This window comes from Lampetra planeri, chromosome 34, assembly GCF_965212315.1.
Source record: "Lampetra planeri chromosome 34, kcLamPlan1.2.h2, whole genome shotgun sequence".
Classification (NCBI taxonomy): domain Eukaryota; kingdom Metazoa; phylum Chordata; class Hyperoartia; order Petromyzontiformes; family Petromyzontidae; genus Lampetra; species Lampetra planeri.
Window position 1 is genome coordinate 7627580 of NC_136140.1, and position 21573 is coordinate 7649152.

The 21573-nt window shown below is 43.9% G+C and overlaps 2 protein-coding genes across 3 annotated transcripts in view; one reads left to right on the top strand and one right to left on the bottom strand.

Moving 5' to 3' along the window:
• Nucleotides 1–9832, bottom strand: part of LOC144730092 (uncharacterized) — a 35178-nt gene extending 25346 nt beyond the window's left edge. The window contains exons 1-9 of one of the 2 annotated variants that reach the window (XM_078610647.1): nucleotides 9148–9832; nucleotides 7886–7963; nucleotides 5598–5712; nucleotides 4472–4646; nucleotides 3627–3738; nucleotides 3418–3524; nucleotides 1918–2044; nucleotides 1530–1650; nucleotides 179–264 (exon numbers count right to left, since the gene is read on the bottom strand). In XM_078610647.1, the coding sequence (XP_078466773.1) occupies nucleotides 179–264; nucleotides 1530–1650; nucleotides 1918–2044; nucleotides 3418–3524; nucleotides 3627–3738; nucleotides 4472–4646; nucleotides 5598–5712; nucleotides 7886–7958 (916 nt within the window). In that variant the 5' untranslated portion in view covers nucleotides 7959–7963; nucleotides 9148–9832. Of the gene's footprint in view, nucleotides 1–178; nucleotides 265–1529; nucleotides 1651–1917; nucleotides 2045–3417; nucleotides 3525–3626; nucleotides 3739–4471; nucleotides 4647–5597; nucleotides 5713–7885; nucleotides 8230–9147 lie in introns of those variants that run through there. The other variant, XM_078610648.1, reaches the window with a different exon arrangement.
• LOC144730093 (phosphatidate cytidylyltransferase, mitochondrial-like) lies at nucleotides 9463–20780 on the top strand. The gene is made up of 8 exons (XM_078610650.1): nucleotides 9463–9844; nucleotides 12745–12927; nucleotides 15013–15105; nucleotides 15212–15362; nucleotides 15806–15951; nucleotides 17116–17281; nucleotides 19370–19432; nucleotides 19516–20780. The coding sequence occupies exons 1-8, from the start codon at nucleotides 9710–9712 to the stop codon at nucleotides 19590–19592; spliced, it is 1014 nt and encodes a 337-aa protein (XP_078466776.1). The 5' UTR covers nucleotides 9463–9709; the 3' UTR covers nucleotides 19593–20780.
• The last annotated feature ends 793 nt before the right edge of the window (nucleotides 20781–21573 follow it).

The following is a 21573-nucleotide window of genomic DNA, read 5'->3' on the forward strand; positions in this document are numbered from 1 at the left end:
ATACAGCATTTCCCCAGAATGCACGTCTTACTTTTATAGAGCATCCTGAGATTCAGCTGCATTTGGATGCTATGTCAATCCAAATTGCATTGTATATTGTATAGTGTTGGCATGGAGCACAAGGTTGGCCTGATTGTATGCACTGTATGTTGAACTTCTTTCGCACCAACAAGGATACTGGCTTTAAGAGACTGCCCTTGCGTGAGCTCGTTAACTCGCCGCAGGATGAAGGGTGTTACTTCCTTTCCCACGATCTGTTGTTCCCTGTAAAAGGTGAAAACATTAACGGTCATATTTATCCTGTGGTGAATTACACAACATTTAAGACTGGGAGCAAGAGAGTCTCACCATTCTGGCAAATCGCCCGATGAAGCTGGATGTGATTACCAGCGAAACGTCGTACTACTCAAATTTTAAATGATGTTGATTCACTCTTCAACACACCGGTGGGCTAAAGAAGTGTATTATTTTGTCCTTTGTAAACGTGAGACATTTTTTACTGTTTGGCCATGTCGGGTGGTGGAGGGTTACGACACTTTTATAAATAACGCGATCTTACCCAAAAACCGAAATAATGAATACACAACATATGTTGCATCAAGCTGATAGCCCATGTTTTTGTCAGTAAATTAGGCAAAATTCTAGCTCAGATACATAAAAGTCACTGTCAGACATTTTTCACTTTGCAAGTCAAAACAAAGACTTTACAGGACATGTAACAGGGGCGTCCTAAATGTGAATATAAAGGCCGACTGAAGTGTTCTCGGAAGTAGCTAATTTGACGTTATCTTCCGGGGGCCCATCTCTTGACAAAGGGCGATGCAATGCTAGATGTTGACAATGGAAATTTCCATGTCCCATGACAAGATGCCATTGGCAAAAATTATAGAATTACAGAAACTGCAAACATGCTAAGATTTAAAATCTCCCACAGTGATGCTATGCATCACCATGAGTCAGGGTCACAACCTGGATTCAAATAAATATAATCTACTGTTATGTCTGACTTATCAGCATTTTGTGTGTATTGGTTGTAAAAAAAAATGTCTAATTTGAACCGATGTTTCTGCTCCATTATCGTAAATGTAACATATGGATATGATTATCTGAATTTGTCAGTAATGTCTTCTCACGCGCACACATTTCTGCACATATCGTGAGTGGAAGAACCGATATTAATCAGTGAATCGATGTTATGACTAATTACCTGTCATGCAATCAGAGGGAAACTACTACGTAAGTTTTGCACGGTTGTGTCGTGCAGGTCTGCAGTGTTCCGGTTGTAATGTGTATTCTTCAGCATGATGTCCGACGTTTCACGGGACATGCTTGCAGCTTCTTCAGGACCTGAACAGAGCAGCTCACGCCCTGCGTAATCGAGGAATAACGTGAGCTGTGGTTTCGTTCCTGAGGAAGCTGCCAGCACGTGGAGCGAAATGTCCGACGTTGTGCCAAACGGCGCGCGGTACAATCGGAAAACGCATCGAAGAGCTACGTCAGAGGGATGTCTGATGGAACAGACGACGCACGTGGCTTCTCGCAGGGCCTGCTGGATGGCTGCCTCGATGAGCTGCCCCTCCACGGCGTGACGGTCTGGCACGGGCACCGCAATCAGCACTCCGCTGCCCAACCCCAACCTCAGCCCGCTCGCTGCACAGAGCACACGGGACATGCACGCTCGACAAGTGGTTATGACATACCGTCAACAGGAATAACAAGTTCGAGGTATGAAGCTTTCGTAACTGCAGGAATCCATACTCTCTGGTTCGTTCGGTAAAGTCACATAGGTATAAGTTCTAGGTAACCGAATTAACACCGGCAGAGTTTGCTGGCGGTGGAGTGGCAATACCGCTCGCCAGGCAACAGAGACCTTCCGCTGAGCGATGATTTTTGTGGTTTATCTCCGTGGCCCGTTACCTATGAGCTCAGCGGCCTCCTCCTCTGTCTCCACATTATACGGAGATAGGAAGCCGCTTCTTGGTGTGAAGAAGGCAGGGAAGTCTCTGGAGGATCCAAATGTGGTGACACAGACGCCCTGAGTTTCCTGGTGAATAGCATGCACACATCAGTATAAGGCTGCAATGAGGTCAGAAACTAGACATGTCTATTTGTTAAAACTATGGGAGGTGCACAGTAACGAGTGATGACATTTCCATTCGAAACTCTGGAAACTAGCATTGCATCACCCTGTCAGATGATGGCATCATGAAACTAGTTTAACATGTAGTACGCTTTCGCGACCAATATCATCCATAATAGAGGTTTTGGGTTAGATTGCGTAAATATGTGTCGTTAAAACCCGCCACATTGTGCAAGAGCGCAGCTGCGTGGTCAACACATCTACGCCTCTATATAAGGAACGAAACAGGTGGACTTCTCCACCAGTCTGGCTGTCGCCTGATGAAGCCGGTTGTAATTACTGGCGAAACGTCGTACTCAGATTGTGAATGTTGTGGCTTGACTCTCCAACACACCGGTGTGCTGTACTAGTGACAAATTGGCACGTTCTGTTTACGTGACAAAGCTTACTAATTGGTTGTCGGGTGGTGGCGGGTTTTATCGACACATTTATATATTTACGCGATCTAACCCAAAAACCTCTATTACGGATCATGAAACTACTTCTGAATTCTGTATCGACATTCGAGGTGTAATATTTAACCCTCCCTGCAAATACGGGTGCTTAAACACATTTTTTAACACTCATATGAGACTATCGTTTTAAATGGAAAAAGTACAAATAATACTTGTTATCATGTTACACTGCAACATGATAACAAATGTACGTGCACATTTCTGGTGCTATTGATGCAAATTCTCGGAAGTGTTAATATCATTTTTTTGAAGCACCCTGTAGTATTCATTACATGGCAATCAAGCCAAATTAAGTGAACAAACGTTATTAAGTTCTTTATATTAAGTTCGCTTGCTTGCTTGCTGAGGACCGTGCAAATCTTTCGGTCGTTTTTTAACCCACTTCCCGTGATCCAATCGAGCTGACATTTTGCACACAGACTCGTTGTGCGTGACAATTAATGTTCGTGAAATTTTTTTTCCAAAATTTTACACTGTTTAGGGAAATTTTTTAAAAATATTTATTAACCAATTGGTTAATGCTGGCACACAATCATCTGACCCATAGGTGGCAGCCATCTCAAGCCAGAGGACGAGAGGACTCTAGCCGCCCCGATGCCACGCATATAAAGGATTTATAGTGAAAAACTTCGTTTTTACGGGTTAATTTTTTTTCACATTCATGGGGGACTGGGCTGAGAAGCAGTAACTCATTACAACTTGCGTAGCGAAAACCTCTGATCAACATGCAGCGTCTCGGTGGTGCTGGCTCATGGCTGACCCCTGAGCTACCCGGTCATGTCATGTGATAATGTTGTATCTTTGACGGTATATTCAACGTACCAAATACTCAAGTGTCCTTCCAATGTCCAATATCGATTTGATGCCGGCCGACACAACAGCAATGGGTGTTCTTCCTAACTCAGTGAGATCAGCACTTATGTCAAGACCTGCAGGAAAATAACAACGTAACAGTAATTATTAATTAACTCACACTTTTACCATTTATTACACGAAAAGGTGCTTTAGGAGAATTTCACAGAAAGCCTCACTTGATTGGACATCTCTGTGGACTCCGCCGATGCCGCCCGTCACAAACACGTGGATCCCTGCCTTGTGGGCAGCTATCATCGTGCCAGACACGGTGGTCCCTCCAGACAATCCCTGCCGATTCCACAAGCAGGAAATTACATGCAAAAAATATCCAGTGTGAACAAAGCATTTTGTTTATACCGATTTACTCCATATCTGTTGCTGCGGGCATCAATGAAAAGTTGCCAGAACAATGACGGTTATAATTGTAGCACACTCAGTCACTTTCTGTCACTGCAAGGGCTGATTACAGTGACAGAAGTATGTCGCCTGCCATTTCTATTCAGCCCTAAGTAAGTAAAAAATTCCCCACCCATAGATTATTTGCATTATCAATATCTATGAAGATCAAGATGTCAACGTACGTATCTTGAACTTCTTTCTCACTGTACGTAGCCAACCATGCTAATCAGAGGTGCGGGAAATGGTCAAAGCCTTTGATCTCACCAAACCTCTCCAACGTTTTTTACTCTGTCAGATGCCACCATTGCTGCACAATAGACACACGACCATCAAGACCTATCCGAATAGTATCTCACCATCTGCTCTTAGGTCTTCCCCTTGATCGCCGGATTTGTGGAGAAAGTTCCAATGTCTGTCTTGTTAACCGGCCCTCCACCGTCCTGAAAACATCTCCTACCCAACCAGGGCCAGCACGAGGTGGGTGCTGGGATGGGGGTTGGTGGGCCCTGCCCCCCATCTGAAACGAACTGGAAGTGGGCCTGTACCAAACAAAACCTTGTTTTTCCGGCCACGGCACCACTTTGCTACACTGTGACTGCTACACGTCCACTGCTCTCCGTACTTGGGCGACGACGTAGGCCAGGTCTCGGCGGGACACCTTGACGGCGTCGGGAATCTGCGCCAGCTGAGCCAGCTCCGATTCCTCCAGGCCCACGTGAATCCTGCCGCTCAGCACGCCCACCGTGGCCGGCACGGCGCCACGCCGTGCCACAATCGCCTCCACCTCCAGCGCCGTCCTGCACTCGCCAGCGAACGCTCATTATCTACATATGCCATCTACATTACAAAGGCTCAGTTCCAGCAGCAGTACTGACCATCTCACAACTCCTCCTCTCCCGCGGCCCTTCCTGGCTCCCCCACCCCCCAACCAGTATATAAGGTCGTACCTCTTGGGACTTTTCTCCACTTGATACAGATGTTTTGCTGTGACAGTTTCACCTGAAGACGGAAGCTTGTGTTGCCTCCGAAACGTCGTGATTTTATTGTTTTTATTTTTTATTAATTTTAATTTCATTTTTTACCTACGTGACTTTACCGAAAGAACTAAGAGTTTGATTCTTAAGCTCGCATTATTAATTGAAGTAATAAAATATTATATACAGCCCTTTATAGTAATAGGTGTTTACCCTTTCAACTGGTACAAAAACTGACACCTTTATACAAGGCATCATGTTTGCAATAACCACAACACAAGCAGTCAAAATGCAAACAAAAAGAAACAACTCTGATGATGATAATGATATGCACTGTCCTTGTTTGCATTTTGACTGCTTGTGTTGTGGTTATTGCAAACATGATGCCTTGTATAAAGGTGTCAGTTTTTGTACCAGTTGAAAGGGTAAAAACCTATTATGATATTTTGCCACTGGTAAAGGAGGTCTCATAGTATACAGCCCTTTGTCAGTCCACTGCTTAATGAAGGCCTTTCCGTGCTGTGAGGCGGGGGAGGATCGTTGCCGACCATTGCGTGACAGTGAGAGGTGGTAAAGGTTTGTGGAGGCGATCATCAAGCAGTGGATTGACCATGGGAGCTGATGATGAAACGCTTATTGACAGTGCTGTTTCTGGACGAGGCCCTCACCACGCCGTGTCCGTCACTGAGGGAGGGTTGTTTGACCCTCCGTGACCGACATGGGTTGCAGGTGAGATTGTTGCGGATCGTTGCGGATTGTGGGATCGTGAAGCACCTGAGGTTGTGTGGGTAGGGCATGCCGTGGGTGACAATGGTGCTCTCCAAAGCGACCACTGGCTGCTGCTTTGCTAAGGCGTTCGCCACACGGGGGTGCACCCTGACCCCATCACCTGCAACGATCAAGCATCTCCAAGTCACCGTCTCTCCAATCAGCTCCGTAACGTCGCACATCATAATGTTACTTCACGTAGAGTGGATTTAGACTGAGCAAATGTTCAAGCTAGCCTTTTCATTATGATGAACCAATTTAAGATGCTCATGGTCTCATACGGTCACTGATGACCTTTTTTACACAACCACTCCTGTTCAATGAGAGAATAAGTACTCGAAAGACAGTTTGGGTTTTAAGTAATGTACGTGTAAAGCTGTTTTGGAAATCCACTGCTGGATGAGGGTCTCCCCACGCTATGTGGGTCCTGGGTGTTAATTGAACATTCTTCAGTTAAGTTTATTTTGAATTACCCTGTGAGCCAATAAGCTCTTAAATCGGGTTTTATCAACAAAAAGTAACACCACCGGCTTCCCCGACATACGCAACAAGTCAGAGTAAAAGAAATGATTAATGCACAAATAAGCGAAATAAAAAATAGATAGCAAATCATAATCGCAATAAAAAAACTTAAAAAATAGAAAAAAAACAAGTGAAATATGTATTATGAAAATAGCATGCTTTATCTAAAAAAAGACTAATTAAAATCTGCCATATTAATAATTGTAATGCAGATTTGGCATAAAACACGATGGCATTAGTGAGGAATAAATAAAACAGCATCTATAAAAAAAAACCCTGCAATGCGCTAAAGTGGTCGCTTACAGGCAATTCATATTTTGCAGCTCGTCAAACTCTTTATACATCGGCAGCAGGGCACAAATTCACATGAAAGTAGCGATTTGCAGACCAAATTTTGTGCCAATATTGTGCCACAGACAAGGAGGGGCAGCCACCATAAACGCTCGTTCACCAAAACTTGTTTTATGTCTGGGAACGCTCAACACGAGTGATGAACTCCTCAGGTTAGGTCTGCCCTCCGGTCGTGTCAACAAATCCAACAAATATTCTGCCGAATTACTATTAATGATATTGTAAATAAACAACGCCTGCTAAATCGTCCTGCGATCATGGAGTGATGTTAATTTAGTTTTTTTGTCCGCCACAATGATGAGTCGACTTATAATTGGCATCCGGTGCAAATCTTGGAGCAGAATTATAAGTGGAAATGAGCTTATTCAGTGTTGTATTGGAGGCGGCTTGATACACAACGCCACATGAGTAAAATAATGGTAGTAAGGTAGTCCTTACAAATTGTAACCAAAACTTAGCTGGCAAGCAATGTTTATGTCTGCAGAGAAAGTTAGTTTTTAATTTTGCATTCCTCGCAGTATGTTCAATGTGACCCTGGAAAGTGAGTTAAGAGTCTATGATGACCTCAAGGTAATTTATTTGATCAACCTGTTCAATTTGTTTGTTTTCCAGCGTGCATAGTTAAGGAAAAGTTGCCGGTTGCCTTTTCCCTGGAGGGAAATAAATAACTTTTGATTTATTGGCATTTAAAACCAGCTTAAGTGCGATTAGTTGAATTGTATTAAAATCGCTTTGTAATGTCCTGTGCACATCTTCAGTGGAGTGGCCAGCAATCATCGAAACAATGTCATCCATGCTGGTCAGTGCGTGTTGAAGGTGGGGAGGATCTACGTGGTAAATTACAATGGATTTTGCTGGGCGATTCGAGCGTAAGCTTTTTGAGTGATGCAGTATACACTACATCATTTCACAGCAGTAATGGCACGTTTGCATCTCAGGCATACACCTGAATGACGAAGAATGCAATAATGCATCAACTCGATTAATATCACTTAAGTAACTGATACATGCATAAATTACGTGTAGTGAATGTTTTTTTTATTGGTACATGTTGCAAAACTTTAACCATGCAGCCACTAGTGGCAACTACATTCACCAAAATGTAAAATTATTCTTCAATTTAAGCACAACTTTGAATCATGGCCATTTATCGATTATTTTGGGGGAGAGGGGGGGGGATTACATCGAAAATCTTTAGAGGAAATAATGACATTCTTATCCATCACCTACATCATAAAATGTTTCTATGCCGGTTTGCAAATGACTGTGGCATCAGCATAAAGAGGGACAATTACCGAAAATAAACATTGCAGGAACATGACCGTGATCATATCTAAAGCAACATCTTGAAACGAGCCCGTGCTCTTTTCAGTGGCATCTGATACAGCTCAAAGCAAGTGCACGTATTGACGAAAGCTTACCGTGCAATCGTCTGTGAACAATTTTCAGCACTCTGTGTGCAGTTGGGCATTTCATGAATGATGCCACGAACATGACGCCTGGGGTTTGAAGGCATGGATGGGAGGGGGGGGGGAGTTCATGTTAGGAGGCATGCCAAAACACAGATGTGTATTCAATCTGCCAGGTGACAAATCGGAATGATGACTTAAAGCTTTCGTGACTGCAGGAATTAATATTTTTGGGTCATTCAGTAAAGTAACGTAGATAGGTTCAAAGAAAATAACAAAAAAAACTACGTTTCGATCGCAACACAAGCGTTCGTCATCTTCCTGATCCTGCACGCTTGTGTTGCGATCGAAACGTCGTAGTTTTTTGGTATTTTCTTTGAAACTATCCACGTGACTTTACCGAAAGACCCAATAATATAAATCGGAATGATGTAAAGCTTCCATTGACCGAATTCGATGACATCGATGGCTATCAGTGACTGGCCCATGATTGTCATTTTGTCCTCAAATGAGAGCTATTATGAGCATCTGCAACGCAAGACAATTGTGCTGTTAATTCACTGGGCCCATGACACAGGGATCGATCCACTGCTGCATGGAAACCTTCATCCGACGCGGTGCGGATCGTGGGAATCAATGACTTCACCACGCTGGTTAACGCGAGTTGGTAAAGCCAAGGAGCGTAGCAGATGTGAGCTTAGTACAGCAGAATTAAGTAAAATTTCTATTTAAAGCTTTCGTGACTGCAGGGATTCATCTTATTGGTTCTTTCGGTAAAGTCACGTAGAAGGGAAATAATAAAAATAAAACATTATAAAAGACATTGTAAATACATTGTATTTTATTATGTTTTATTTGTATTTTATTATGTTTTACTTTTAATAAAAAAAAAACATTATAAAATACATTGTAAATACATAGTATTTTATTATGTTAAATTTTTATTATTTCCCTTCTACGTGACTTTACCGAAAGAACCAAGAACAGAATTAAGTTGCTGAACCGCCCCCTATGCTGCGCATCACGTAGCTCCGCAGCCTATATCAGCTGTTATGCATGCAGCCACATATTCCAGCACGACCCAGGCTCACCCCATGCTTAGCATACGTCTCCAGCACCGTACAAAAATGAAAACACGCACAACAAAGTGCAACAGTTCTAGATTTGAAGCTTTCGTGACTGCAAGTTTTTTCGGTATTATTTTTGTTATTTATTTTTATTTTTACCTACGTGACTTTACCGAAAAAACCGAAGAGTATAGAACAGTTCGCCACCTGCATGCGTTCGTCAAGCGTCTTAACAATTCGTTATCTCGGTCACGGCGACCTTCCCCAAGCGTGCAGGCACCACGCGCAAAGCTCCAAGTGACAACCACGTGCGAACCACGTGGCGTGCTACTCGGCAGCGGCAACCACCGTCCCACCCCCCCTTCAAATGCGAGACCGCACATCGACAACGCCTTGCCTTGTGAGAGAAGTTGATTGTAATCAGTGACTGCCCCCCCCCTCCAACCAAAACACGAACTCGTCGCAACTCGACTAGACTCGCGGACTCCGAACACAAAAACCACCCGCGCGATCGCGAAAACAGCCCTCGCCCCATTTGCATTCCGTACAGCGGATAAGCGCGCGCGCGCCGCGTCTGCGCTTCCCATTGGACGGCCGCCGCCGTAAAGACGATCGTGATTGGCCGGTCGCGCGTGCGGGCTACGGTTTTTGTAAGCGGCGCGGCGGTGGCGAATTGTGCGGTGAAGGTTGTCGGAGCGTGGAAGTCGACAGGTTGGGAGGTCGTGAGGTTGAGGTCGTGAGGTTGAGGTTGTGAGGTTGCCAGGTCGCGATGTCGCTGTCCTTGAGCGGCGGCGTCTACCGCAGGATCTTGACCCACCTCCCCCACGAGGTGAGCTTCGCAGTCGCCTACGGCTCGGGCGTCTTCCAGCAGCGGGGCCGCACCGCCGATGCCGCCTCGCCGCCGGTGAGTGACGAGACGACCACACACACACAGCCTCGCATTAACACACAGCCTCGCATTAACGCACAGCTCGCATTAACGCACAGCTCGCATTAACACACACAGCTCGCATTAACACACACAGCTCGCATTAACACACACAGCTCGCATTAACACATAGCTCGCATTAACACACAGCTCGCATTAACACACACACACAGCTCGCATTAACACACACAGCTCGCATTAACACACACACACCGCTCGCATTAACATCCACACAGCTCGCATTAACACACAGCCTCGCATTAACACACAGCCTCGCATTAACACACAGCTCGCATTAACGCACAGCTCGCATTAACACACACAGCTCGCATTAACACACACAGCTCGCATTAACACACAGCTCGCATTAACACATAGCTCGCATTAACACACACAGCTCGCATTAACACACAGCTCGCATTAACACACAGCTCGCATTAACACACAACTCGCATTAACACACAGCTCGCATTAACACACAGCTCGCATTAACACACAGCTCGCATTAACACACAGCTCGCATTAACACACACACAGCTCGCATTAACACACAGCTCGTATTAACACTAACACACAGCTCGCATTAACACACACAGCCTCGCATTAACACACACAGATCGCATTAACACACAGCTCGCATTAACACTAACACAAAGTTCGCATTAACACTAACACAAAGCTCGCATTAACACACAGCTCGCATTAACACACAGCTCGCATTAACACACAGCTCGCATTAACACACACAGCTCGCATTAAAACACACAGCTCGCATTAACACACACACAGCTCGCATTAACGCACAGCTCGCATTAACACACAGCTCGCATTAACACACAGCTCGCATTAACACACAGCTCGCATTAACACACACACAGCTCGCATTAACACACACACACAGCTCGCATTAAAGCACAGCTCGCATTGACACACAGCTCGCATTAACACACACACAGCTCGTATTAACGCACACAGCTCGCATTAACACACAGCTCGCATTAACACACAGCTCGCATTAACGCACACAGCTCGCATTAACACACAGCTCGCATTAACACACAGCTCGCATTAACACACACAGCTCGCATTAACACACACAGCTCGCATTAACACACAGCTCGCATTAACACACACACAGATCGCATTAACACACACACACAGCTCGCATTAACGCACAGCTCGCATTGACACACAGCTCGCATTAACACACACACAGCTCGTATTAACGCACACAGCTCGCATTAACACACAGCTCGCATTAACACACAGCTCGCATTAACACACACAGCTCGCATTAACACACACACACCTCGCATTAACACACACACCTCGCATTAACACACACCTCACATTAACACACACACAGCTTGCATTGACACACAGCTCGCATTAACACACACAGCTCGCATTAACACACACAGCTCGCATTAACATCCACACAGACCTCGCATTAACACACAGCTCGCATTAACACACACACCTCGCATTAACACACAGCTCGCATTAACACACAGCTCGCATTAACACACGCACAGCTCGCATTAGCACACACACCACCTTGCATTAACACACACAGCTCACATTAACATTAACACAGCTCGCATTAACATCTACACACACAGCTCGCATTAACATCCACACACATACACCTTGCATTAACACACACACCTCGCATTAACTGAGTGGTAATGGAGGGGGGGGGGGCAATTGTGGCATTGCTTTGTCTGAGTGGTAATGGGGGGGGAGGCACGGAGAGATGTTGAGAGACAATCCGCGTGCAATGGTAACTGGATGGTATTGGTGATAGATACTGTACTCCAGTGATCGGCACTTGTTGACACCGTCACACTGGGAATACGCGGAGATTGAAAACAGGGAGGCGAGGTGACACTTGGGGATACTTGAAGGCACCAAGTAACATTGGCGAGAGCGAAAGCCACTGGGGCCATGTGTGAGAGACTGGGGTGGATACTGAGATGCAATCAAAAGCACCGGGCGCAGTGAAAGACACCTTGAGACACTCGCTTACTACAAGGACACCCGAGTGTCAGTGAGCGGCATTCGTGATTATTGAGGTGTATTGGGTGCACGGGTAGACGGTGGGTGCAATGGGTTGACTCGTCAACAGTTGGACACATTGAGTGTCAATTAGAGGCAACAGATGTACAATGGGTACCGAGAGAGACACTGTGTGGCATGAGTAGTCGTGGGACACTGTGGCACCAGGGATACAGAGACACTGGGGGATACAATGTGGGCGATGAGGAGCACAGAAGGGGAATATGAGAATGGGGCAGTGGGGACACTGGAGACAAAGAAAGGGGAGATGGCCTCATGGCTTCTGAGCGATGCCGGAATGAAGGTCACACACAAATATGGGGTCCTGGTTACAGGGTTTTAACATGCATAACCTTAGTGCCAGTGTAAACACATTCCTGCGGAGGAAGCTGGTAGGAACGTTGGGTTGCTCGGTCAATGGCCAGGGTCAACGGCGGCGTGGCGTATTCCGCAAATATGGCCGACTGTGAGGGCGGGCACAAGCTGGCGTGAGTAGGTTAAACGTTGAGTTTTATAAGGGCACCACGGGGTGACCAGCCCCTCCCCACCCAGCCCCTCCCCACCCTCCCCACCCAGCCCCTCCCCACCCTCCCCTCCCCACCCAGCCCCTCCCCACCCTCCCCTCCCCACCCAGCCCCTCTCTCCCCACCCAGCCCCTCCCTGCACGACGGACGGACACAATAATCCCCTGTGGGCTGGTGTAACCAGGAGGTTCCTACCAGTATGATTATGAATGCTACTAAATCTCACTTTTGCGTAGAGTTATTTTGTTTAAAGCTTTAAAGCAGTGGAGCAATGCAATGCCTGTCCTTCCCCAGAACACCATGCTTGATTTTGTGCTGGCGGTGGACAATCCTCTGACTTGGCACACTGCCAACCTGAAGAGCAACCCCAAGCATTACTCGGCTCTGCGCTGGCTTGGACCACGGCAAGTGGTCCACCTGCAGGACAAGTACGGAGCTCACGTCTACTACAACACCCTGGTGCCCTGCGAGGGGCGGGTAAGTCGTCCGTGTTATAGGACGTAGGGTTGCCGCAGTCTAATTTTCCAAGATACGACGGTGTGTGAAATATCACGATATGACAATTATTCCATCATTGGAACCTCATTTGCCAGTAGCAAAATATGATAATTGGTTTTTTACCCTTTTATCTGGCAACAAAACTGACACCTTTTTTTTTCCTTGTAAAAAAAAAGGTATCAGTTTTGTTGCCAGATAAAATAAAACTGACACCTTTTTTTTCCTTGTAAAAAAACTAAAAAAAGGTATCAGTTTTGTTGCCAGATAAAATAAAACTGACACCTTTTTTTTTCCTTGTAAAAAATTCAGTTTCGGTTTTGTTGCCAGATAAAAAGGTAAAAAAACAATTATCATATTTTGCTACTGGCAAATAAGGTTCCAATGGTGTAAATGCTTACCCCGAGCTCTCATACTCTGATGGTGCATTGTCTTTGAGTTGTGCGCCTTTTGGCGTCATCTGGTCCAACACCATGTGAGACTAGGCTCTAAGGAAAGCTGTCTCGGGTGTGGACCAATCAATTTCAAGGACAGTGCATATATCATCAGAGTTATGTATTTTGTTTGCATTCCGACTGCAGGTATTGTGGTCAATGCAAACATGACTCCTTGTAAAAAAAAGGTGTCAGTTTTGTTGCCAGATAAAAGGGTAAAAAAACAATTATTATATTATTATGACAATTATTGTGCGACATCAGTTTCCCATAACTTTGTAAGCATTTTTATTGGATTGCGTTTTGTACCATGACAAAATATACATTGCCTTTAAACATTTCATCTGCAGTTGACCGAACACAAGCCTGCCACAAGTCTCACTAATAGTTACGATTTTACAATCTATGAAGCTTATATAAGCTACTAGCTTTACTATCTGGCTTCGCCCGAGACTTGGATTGTTGTCTTGGATTAACACACGGCCTACGTGGAGGGTGAGGGGGGGCTGCGTGACGTCAGCAGGCACACCGCGTGACGTCAGCAGGCACACTGCGTAATCCTGCCGCATGCGGGTGACATCACAGATGTGACGTCACCGCTCACTTGCCGTGCAAAATATACCCATTATTGCGCCCCCCCTCCCCCCCCAAAATACAAAAGTCTATTTATACTTTTTGCATTGTGTACAGTCTGGAAGCTACTCGCATGCCAAATTTCAAGTTTGATGCATGTCGGGAAGTATGCTAAACATGTCGAACAGACACACATTCACAAATTTCCCTTTTATATATATAGATAATGCACATGTCGTTGGTTTAACAAAAAACAATACTTAATTAGCATTTGAGATAAGTAGAATGAGCAATGACAAACAAGATAGAATGGAATTTTGATAAAGATTAACGCAGATTTTATATGTAAGATGCATCTTAAAATTGCGAGAATCCAGGAATCAAGACTATAAAATTATGCTTAAACAAATCGGTAAAGTGCCATTGTAAGGCGGACTGAATTTCTTGATAAACTACAATTCTTGATAAAACTGCACTGCATGAGTGACGTGAAGCCAAGTTTAGCTCTGCCCTCCATCAACCAGTCACGTTTGACCCCCTCAAGTTTATCCAATAAATAAAAATTATATTGTGGGTTTTTTTGAATTTTATTGCACATGTTACTCGGGTTTTTCATAATTTTATTTAAAAAAAACATTACTCTAGCTCATGAAATTAGAGAAGTGGTAAGACAGTTTTTAAATTCTTAACTGTTTAATATTCGCTTGGTGAAAAATCTTGATCACATGTGTTGTTGACCTGTGCCAAAGGTCTCAGGGTGTATGTAGCTCATCAATACCATCGATTTGTGGTTCCTTATGGTTAGAAATGAGCTTTTATTCAACTGTTTAGGTAAATGAGTGAAGTCAGTGGTGTGACTTTCAGACAATGGTGTGACTTTCAGACAATGTAAATAATGCCTCAAAGCAAAGCTTAACATAAAAAAGTGCCTACTTTCAAGCTATACTAGGCCTGCAAGGTCTTGTTTAAGTGGGGAAAAAAACATTGTAATAAATGTGTTATGTCTTATAAATGCAGGCATCCATGTGACTGATGGTGTTCTTTTTGATATATTTTTCAGACGATAAAATATGGAGTTATAAGCACCAAAAACCTGATCGATGATCTGATTCATTGGAAGACAATGTACATTAGTGGCAGACTTCATAAACCAGTAAGTGGTGCAGTTAAAAAAAAAGTACGAATTTTAAAGGAACTGCCATTATATTTAACGCGTTGTCTTAGTTTGATTCAAAATATGTTCGTGATTGATTCCACAGGTGAAGGTTCTGAAACAAAGCAGTGATAGCCGACTAGAAGCTGCCCTTTTGAGCAACTTGAAGAGTGCCATCAACTGTGCTTTTCTGATGCTGCCTGAGTCCTTCAATGAGGAGGAGTTGTATCTTGCCATAACCAGGCTCTCTTATGCAGGTATGGGAATACTATCACTTTAAAAAAAGCCTCATTGAGCCTCAAAGCTCATTTTCAGGAGGGTATTGCATTGTAATGTTTGTCCATTTCCTTTTAAAGGAGTGTTTTTGCATTTAGGAGAAAATGCCTGCCTACCCAGTGAAAGTCTAAGCATATGGGAGAAAACATTAAAAAGCCCTTTCATGATCTATGGATCAAATGTGCCTTACAGTTGGAAATTATTATTCTTACAAAGATCGGTTTACAAACATATTTCCTCGACTGACAGCTCTTGACCGCTTTAGAGCCATGTGGGTTTGGGATTTTGACAAACCTGTGTAACCTACCAACTCTTGCTTGGAGTTGGTAGGTTCGTCCATAGTTTATTGGCTCTGATATTTTTTTTTCTTCCTTCATCAGTGGAATGAGTTAAGTGATTCTCACCGATATTATTCTTCCTGCAGGCGATTTCCGGATGACTGTGGGAGAGGACAGGTCCAAAGTGGAGAATATCGTCAAGCCGAACGTTGAACACTTTCGCAGGCTCTACGCTCGCCTCCTACACGAGAACCCGCACGTGGTCTTCAAGCAGACCCAGGGCAAGCTCGAGGTACAGTCCGGCACTCCAGTCGCACGCACATGTTTAGAATTGGTGTGTGAGCCTCTCTGGTGGTTAGCGCGTCTGTCCAATTCAACTGAATTTCAGTTGACATTGTATCCACACACCCTACAATCGTGGCGTTAATTTTATTACAGGCAGGCCAACAATTTTCTGTTTTGATTCTCTTGTTTTTTTTTTGTGTGCAGTCATTAGAAACCAGTCTGAGAACAGCAAACTCACTGCACTTGGGATCCCAGTTTTGAGAACCCAAATATCTGCTTATATCAGAACCCTGGAATACAGCTCTACAAACTCTGTGCTCTGACTCGTGCACCACTTAGCCACCTGACTTTAAAGTATTTAAAATGTCCCTGAAACAGCAGGCCTAAGTGTAATGGTAATGTGTGTTATATAACTAATAGACATGATCAATCAATTGAAGTCCGTTTTTTTACTCTTGTAATCCATTAAATCATGCATCTAGGAATTACATATTTTCTTTTCATGTTGTGATTCATAATAGATGTATTTTTGGGTCCGATCACGCAAGTACAATATGTGTTGTAAACCCTCCTTCACCCAACACAGCCAATTAATAAAGTTGTCACGTAAAGAAATGTTCCAAATTATTACTGCTGCCGCACAACTGCATGTTCAAGAGTAATCTCACAACTTTTAACAAATTAGTACAATGTTCCGCGATCTGACCCAAATAATATATTCTGAGTCATAATATTGGTCGCTAAAGCCTACGTGTTTAATTTATATTATTCAAGATTGCTGAATGTATTATTACAATACAAGATCATAAAAGATGGTGACAGCATAGAGATTAAATTTCGATTGAAAGCTTTCGTGACTGCAGGGATTCATCTTCTTGGTTCTTTTGGTAAAGTCACGTAGAATGGAAATAATAAAATAATACAAATAAAACATAATAAAATAATTCTCACGACGTTTTGGCCACAACGCAAGCAGCCGTCCTCAGGTGGAGAACTGTCAGACTCTGTCTCCTCGACAGACCTGTTCTCCACCTGAGGACGGCTGCTTGCGTTGTGGCCGAAACGTCGTGAGAATTATTTTATTATGTTTTATTTTTATTATTTTATTATTTCCAGCATAGAGATTACTCATGGATGATGATGATGTGTCCTGTGTGTGGCTGCGTCACAGCTTGACAAGAGCATGGAGAGCCAGTTCCTACAGCTCATGTCACTGCCACGCACGCTGCAGCAGCAGGTGACTTTACTTGTGGATCCCCCGGGGAGAAACCGCGACGTGGAGGAGGTGCTCTTGCAGGTGGCGCAGAACCCTGACTGTGGAAGTCTGGTACTGCAAGGTCTGTCTCGGGTGCACACACTCCAGTCACACCGGCGTGTAATCATAAAGAGTGAATTGGTGGATTTAAAAGAGTCGCTGACCAAATAATGTAGAATGCCTCCTCCAATTTCATTAGATCTAATAAGCTAAGCAGATAATTGTTTTTTTAAATCCTTTATATTAAGTTCGCTTGCTTGCTTACGACCGTGCAGATCTTTCGGTCGTTTTTTAACCCACTTCCCGTGATCCAATCGAGCTGATATTTTCTACACAGACTCGTTGTGCGTGACAATTAATGTTCGTGAAATTTTTTTCCCAAAATTTTACACTTTTTAGGCAAAAAAAATATTTTTTATTTATTCAAATACAACTCATTCATGGATTTGGCTGAACGTCACAGTGTAGGAGCCCAGAGCGTGACACCTCCACAGGCCCTGGCGGAGTAGCGCAGTTGGTAGCGCCCTCGCTTCCCATGCCAAAGGTCGCGGGAACAATCCCCGCGTCCTCCACAGGCGAATGTATTTTTAAATCTTTTATTAAATCCTTTATAATAAGTTCGCTTGCTTGCTTGCTTGCGCGCTTACGACCGTGCACATCTTTCGGTCGTTTTTTAACCCACTTCCTGTGATCCAATCGAGCTGCCATTTTGCACACAGACTCGTTGTGCGTGACAATTAATGTTCGTGAAAATTTTTTCCAAAATTTTACACTTTTTAGGACAAAAATATTATATTTAATTACCAATTGCTTAATGGTGGCATGCAATCATCTGACCCATAGGTGGCAGCCATCTCAAGCCAGAAGACGAGAGGACTCTAGCCGCCACGCATATAAAGGATTTATAGTGAAAAACTTTGTTTTTACGGGTTATACTTGTTTACCCTTCTATCTGGCAACAAAACTGACACCTTTTTTTACAAGGAGTCATGTTTGCATAGACCACAATACCTGCAGTCATAATGCAAACAAAAAACATAACTTTGATAATGTATGCACTGTCTTTGAAGTTGATTGGTCCACACCCGAGACAGCTTTCCTTAGAGCCTAGTCTCACATGGGTTGGACCAGATGACGCCAAAAGGCGCACGGTTGTCAGTTTTGTTGCCAGATAGAAGGGTAAAAAAAATATATTATCATACTTTTTTACTGGCAAATGAGGTTCCAATGAAGCTAAGCAGAATTGAGCCTGGATAGTGTAATGCCATTGCAGTCAGTAGTGAGCCAGTGCAGCAAAATCAAATGTTATTACGCACCTACTTCCACCTTTGCTAACCTTGTAATGGCTCAAGAACCATAGTGTTATGGAACGTGGTGTTGCGAGGTGAAGAGGGGGAGTGCGATGGGATAAGATGAAGGGAGCTTAATCCATGAACCTGCCCTTCAGCAGATAGGTTGAGGCATCGGTTCTCAAAGAGTGGTCTCCGGTAGTTCGCGACGGTTCTCCATGTTGTCTGCGGGCTGACACAAATACAGGTTGATCCAGAAATAATGGCAATGTTTATACCTTTTGTTTCCGACATTAATTCATATTTTACTTATAATATTTAATTTAGAAATGAAGTTAGGTAAATTATTTTGATTTAACGACCCAAGCCCAAAGATCGAAATGCCCCCCTCTAAAACAAAACAAAACCCAAACCTGATGGCCGTGTTCACAAAAACACTTTTTTATGTTCCGGTAATATGAATCATTTTGTTTTACTGGTATTTAGAGATAAGTGAATGCATTTCGTCCCAAGGAGTGGGGGGCTGTATGGTTTGTGGAAATGTTTGCATTGGCTGAGTGGTCCAGGGTCCAAAAACTTTGAGAAACACCGGCTTAAGAGAGAAAAGAACACCGGCTCATAAAGTTACAAAGTACCTGTAAAAATAAGAATTACTTCTCATCTATAGCTTGCATTCCCCTTCACATTGAGCATGTAAGCTCTTTGGATGAGGGACCGTGGTGCATCATCTGCTTATTTTGGGATTTTTAGGCTAAACTGTATAGCGCTTTTTAAATGAAAGCATTGCATAAATAATAATGATGCAACTGTGAGGTGAGAAAGGCTTTGTGAAAGTGAAACTATTTTTTGACCAATCCTTCTTGTTAATTTTAAATTCACAGGCATTGTTCAAATTGTGAAATCTTCCAGTCTATCTCAAAGCATCAAGGGCATTGCAACTGCAGGTAAGTTGTGAAAATAGAGCACAGTCACTTTTAAGGCTCTTTTGTGTGTGATGCCCTATTGTAATACAGTGCTGTTTTTACAGGGTTGTTAAAAAGCATTAAATACAGTGCGACAAAATTAGGGAAGATGTTGAAGGGCTTTTCCAACAAAACGAAATGATTCACTGCAATGACCTGAAGGCACAAGCGCAAGTTTGTAGTTTCTTGAAGAGGTCATCCGTAATGGGAAACATCACCGGAAGAACTTCCCACTGAACAATTTCAATAACTCGCTGAACACTCACGATCTTCTGCAAAACGTGCAAATAGTCAATTGCCAATATTTATCTTGTATAAACGTTGCAATATTTTGTAAGTTTTGTTTTATTATTTTGTACATAAATAAGTCTTGCCACGAATTAAAAAAAGTACCATATAATGTGTCTTGACCTGGAAATAATGATGTGCCTCCCTGATTTACTGTTGTGGTTTTGTATATTTTGCATGGTTCATATTCTGTACTTGTATAAAAAGAAGCACATGTTTATTGATCAGCATGCCACGATGAATTATCATGCTGATGTTTTTGCTTGTTATGTTTCATGGGTGTCAAGTGCTGGTTTTGCTTGATGGGAACAGTGCTTCAAGTGTTTTTGTTTTGGCCAATTTTCTTGAAAAGTTGACAGAACCTCAAGGAAAGTGCCATTGTGACGCATAAAGGATTTTTTTTGTTTTAAGAAAAATATCCTTCAATGTGCTTTTGCACTTAAACCTGTACATTATATTGTAAATGGGCCTTACGCGGCACAATGACACCTTTTGACCGTGCTGTATTTGTGAAATGGGAGGTTGAAAATATTGAGACTGTGAACATTGGCGGGCACCACTGCTTTACAATTGTGGGGGTGGAGGGGAGCTACATCTCACTGGGAGGGTGTGATGTCAAGAGAAAGGTGGTGGGTGGGATTGTACATGGGCGGGCAGGGGAGGAAAGACCAGGGGAAGGGTTTGAGGTGACGTTGAAGATGTTAAGCAGAGGGAGAACAAATCTTGCCGAGGAGACGGAACGCGAGACTGATTAATTTCACGTGCAAAGGACACGAATTTCAAGCCCCCTCTGAGGGCCTTTAACTTTGCTCAAACTGCAATACAGTGCATTACATTTGTTAGGCGCTTTGCGTACATGATGTTTAACAGTACAATTATATGTTAACTTGTATCTTGCTGTTAAAAGTAAGTATCTCGACTCATGCCTCTACATCCAAAGTAGTGTTAGTCCGGTGACTGTTGCCTATTGTTTGCCTCACAGTATGCCTTCCCTGTGATGCCTGTGTTGTTGATTGCACATTAAATATACAAATATTTGTCATGTGTGGTCGTCCGGAGTTTGTTTTTGCATAATCTATACCTGAAATGAATATATCTTGCACTGTCTGCATTTAACGCAGAAATTCACCACTTAAGATAAACACTATCGCAGCATATAGAGAGACCATTTACATATACGTTTGAATACTCATTGTTTGATACGGTGCAATGAACGTATTCATGCTTTGCTAGAAGTACAACATGATGTTGCCAACACTTGATCTGGCTTACATTGGTGGGAGGGTTCGTTGATAAGTAGCTGTTCCTACTGTGGACCAGACATTTGTGAGAAGGGGCTCATGCCCAAGTACGAATGCATACGAGTATATGTGTGGGGCATGTGAATACTGCACTCTGAAGTCTAAACATTTCCCTCTGATTGGATATTATGGCCCCTTATTTAATTTGGTTAAACCTCAATATTTAATACAAAGCGAATCCCTCCTTTTCCCCCCTCCCTCCTTCCCCCCCCCTCCTTCCCCCCTCCTTCCCCCCCCCCTCCTTTCCCCCCTCCCCCTCCTTTCCCCCCTCCCTCCTTTCCCCCCTCCTTTCCCCCCTCCTTTCCCCCCTCCCTCCTTCCCCCCCTCCTTTCCCCCCTCCCCCTCTTTCACCCCCCCCCTCTTTCCCCCCTCCCCCTCCTTTCCCCCCCTCCCTTCCCTCTTGCCCCCCTCCCTCCTTTCCCCCCCCTCTTTCCCCCCCTCCCTCCTTTCTCCCCCCCTCCTTCCCCCCTCCCTCCTTTCTCCCACCCCTCCTTCCCCCCCCTCCTTCCCCCCCCTCCTCCCCCCCCCTCCTTT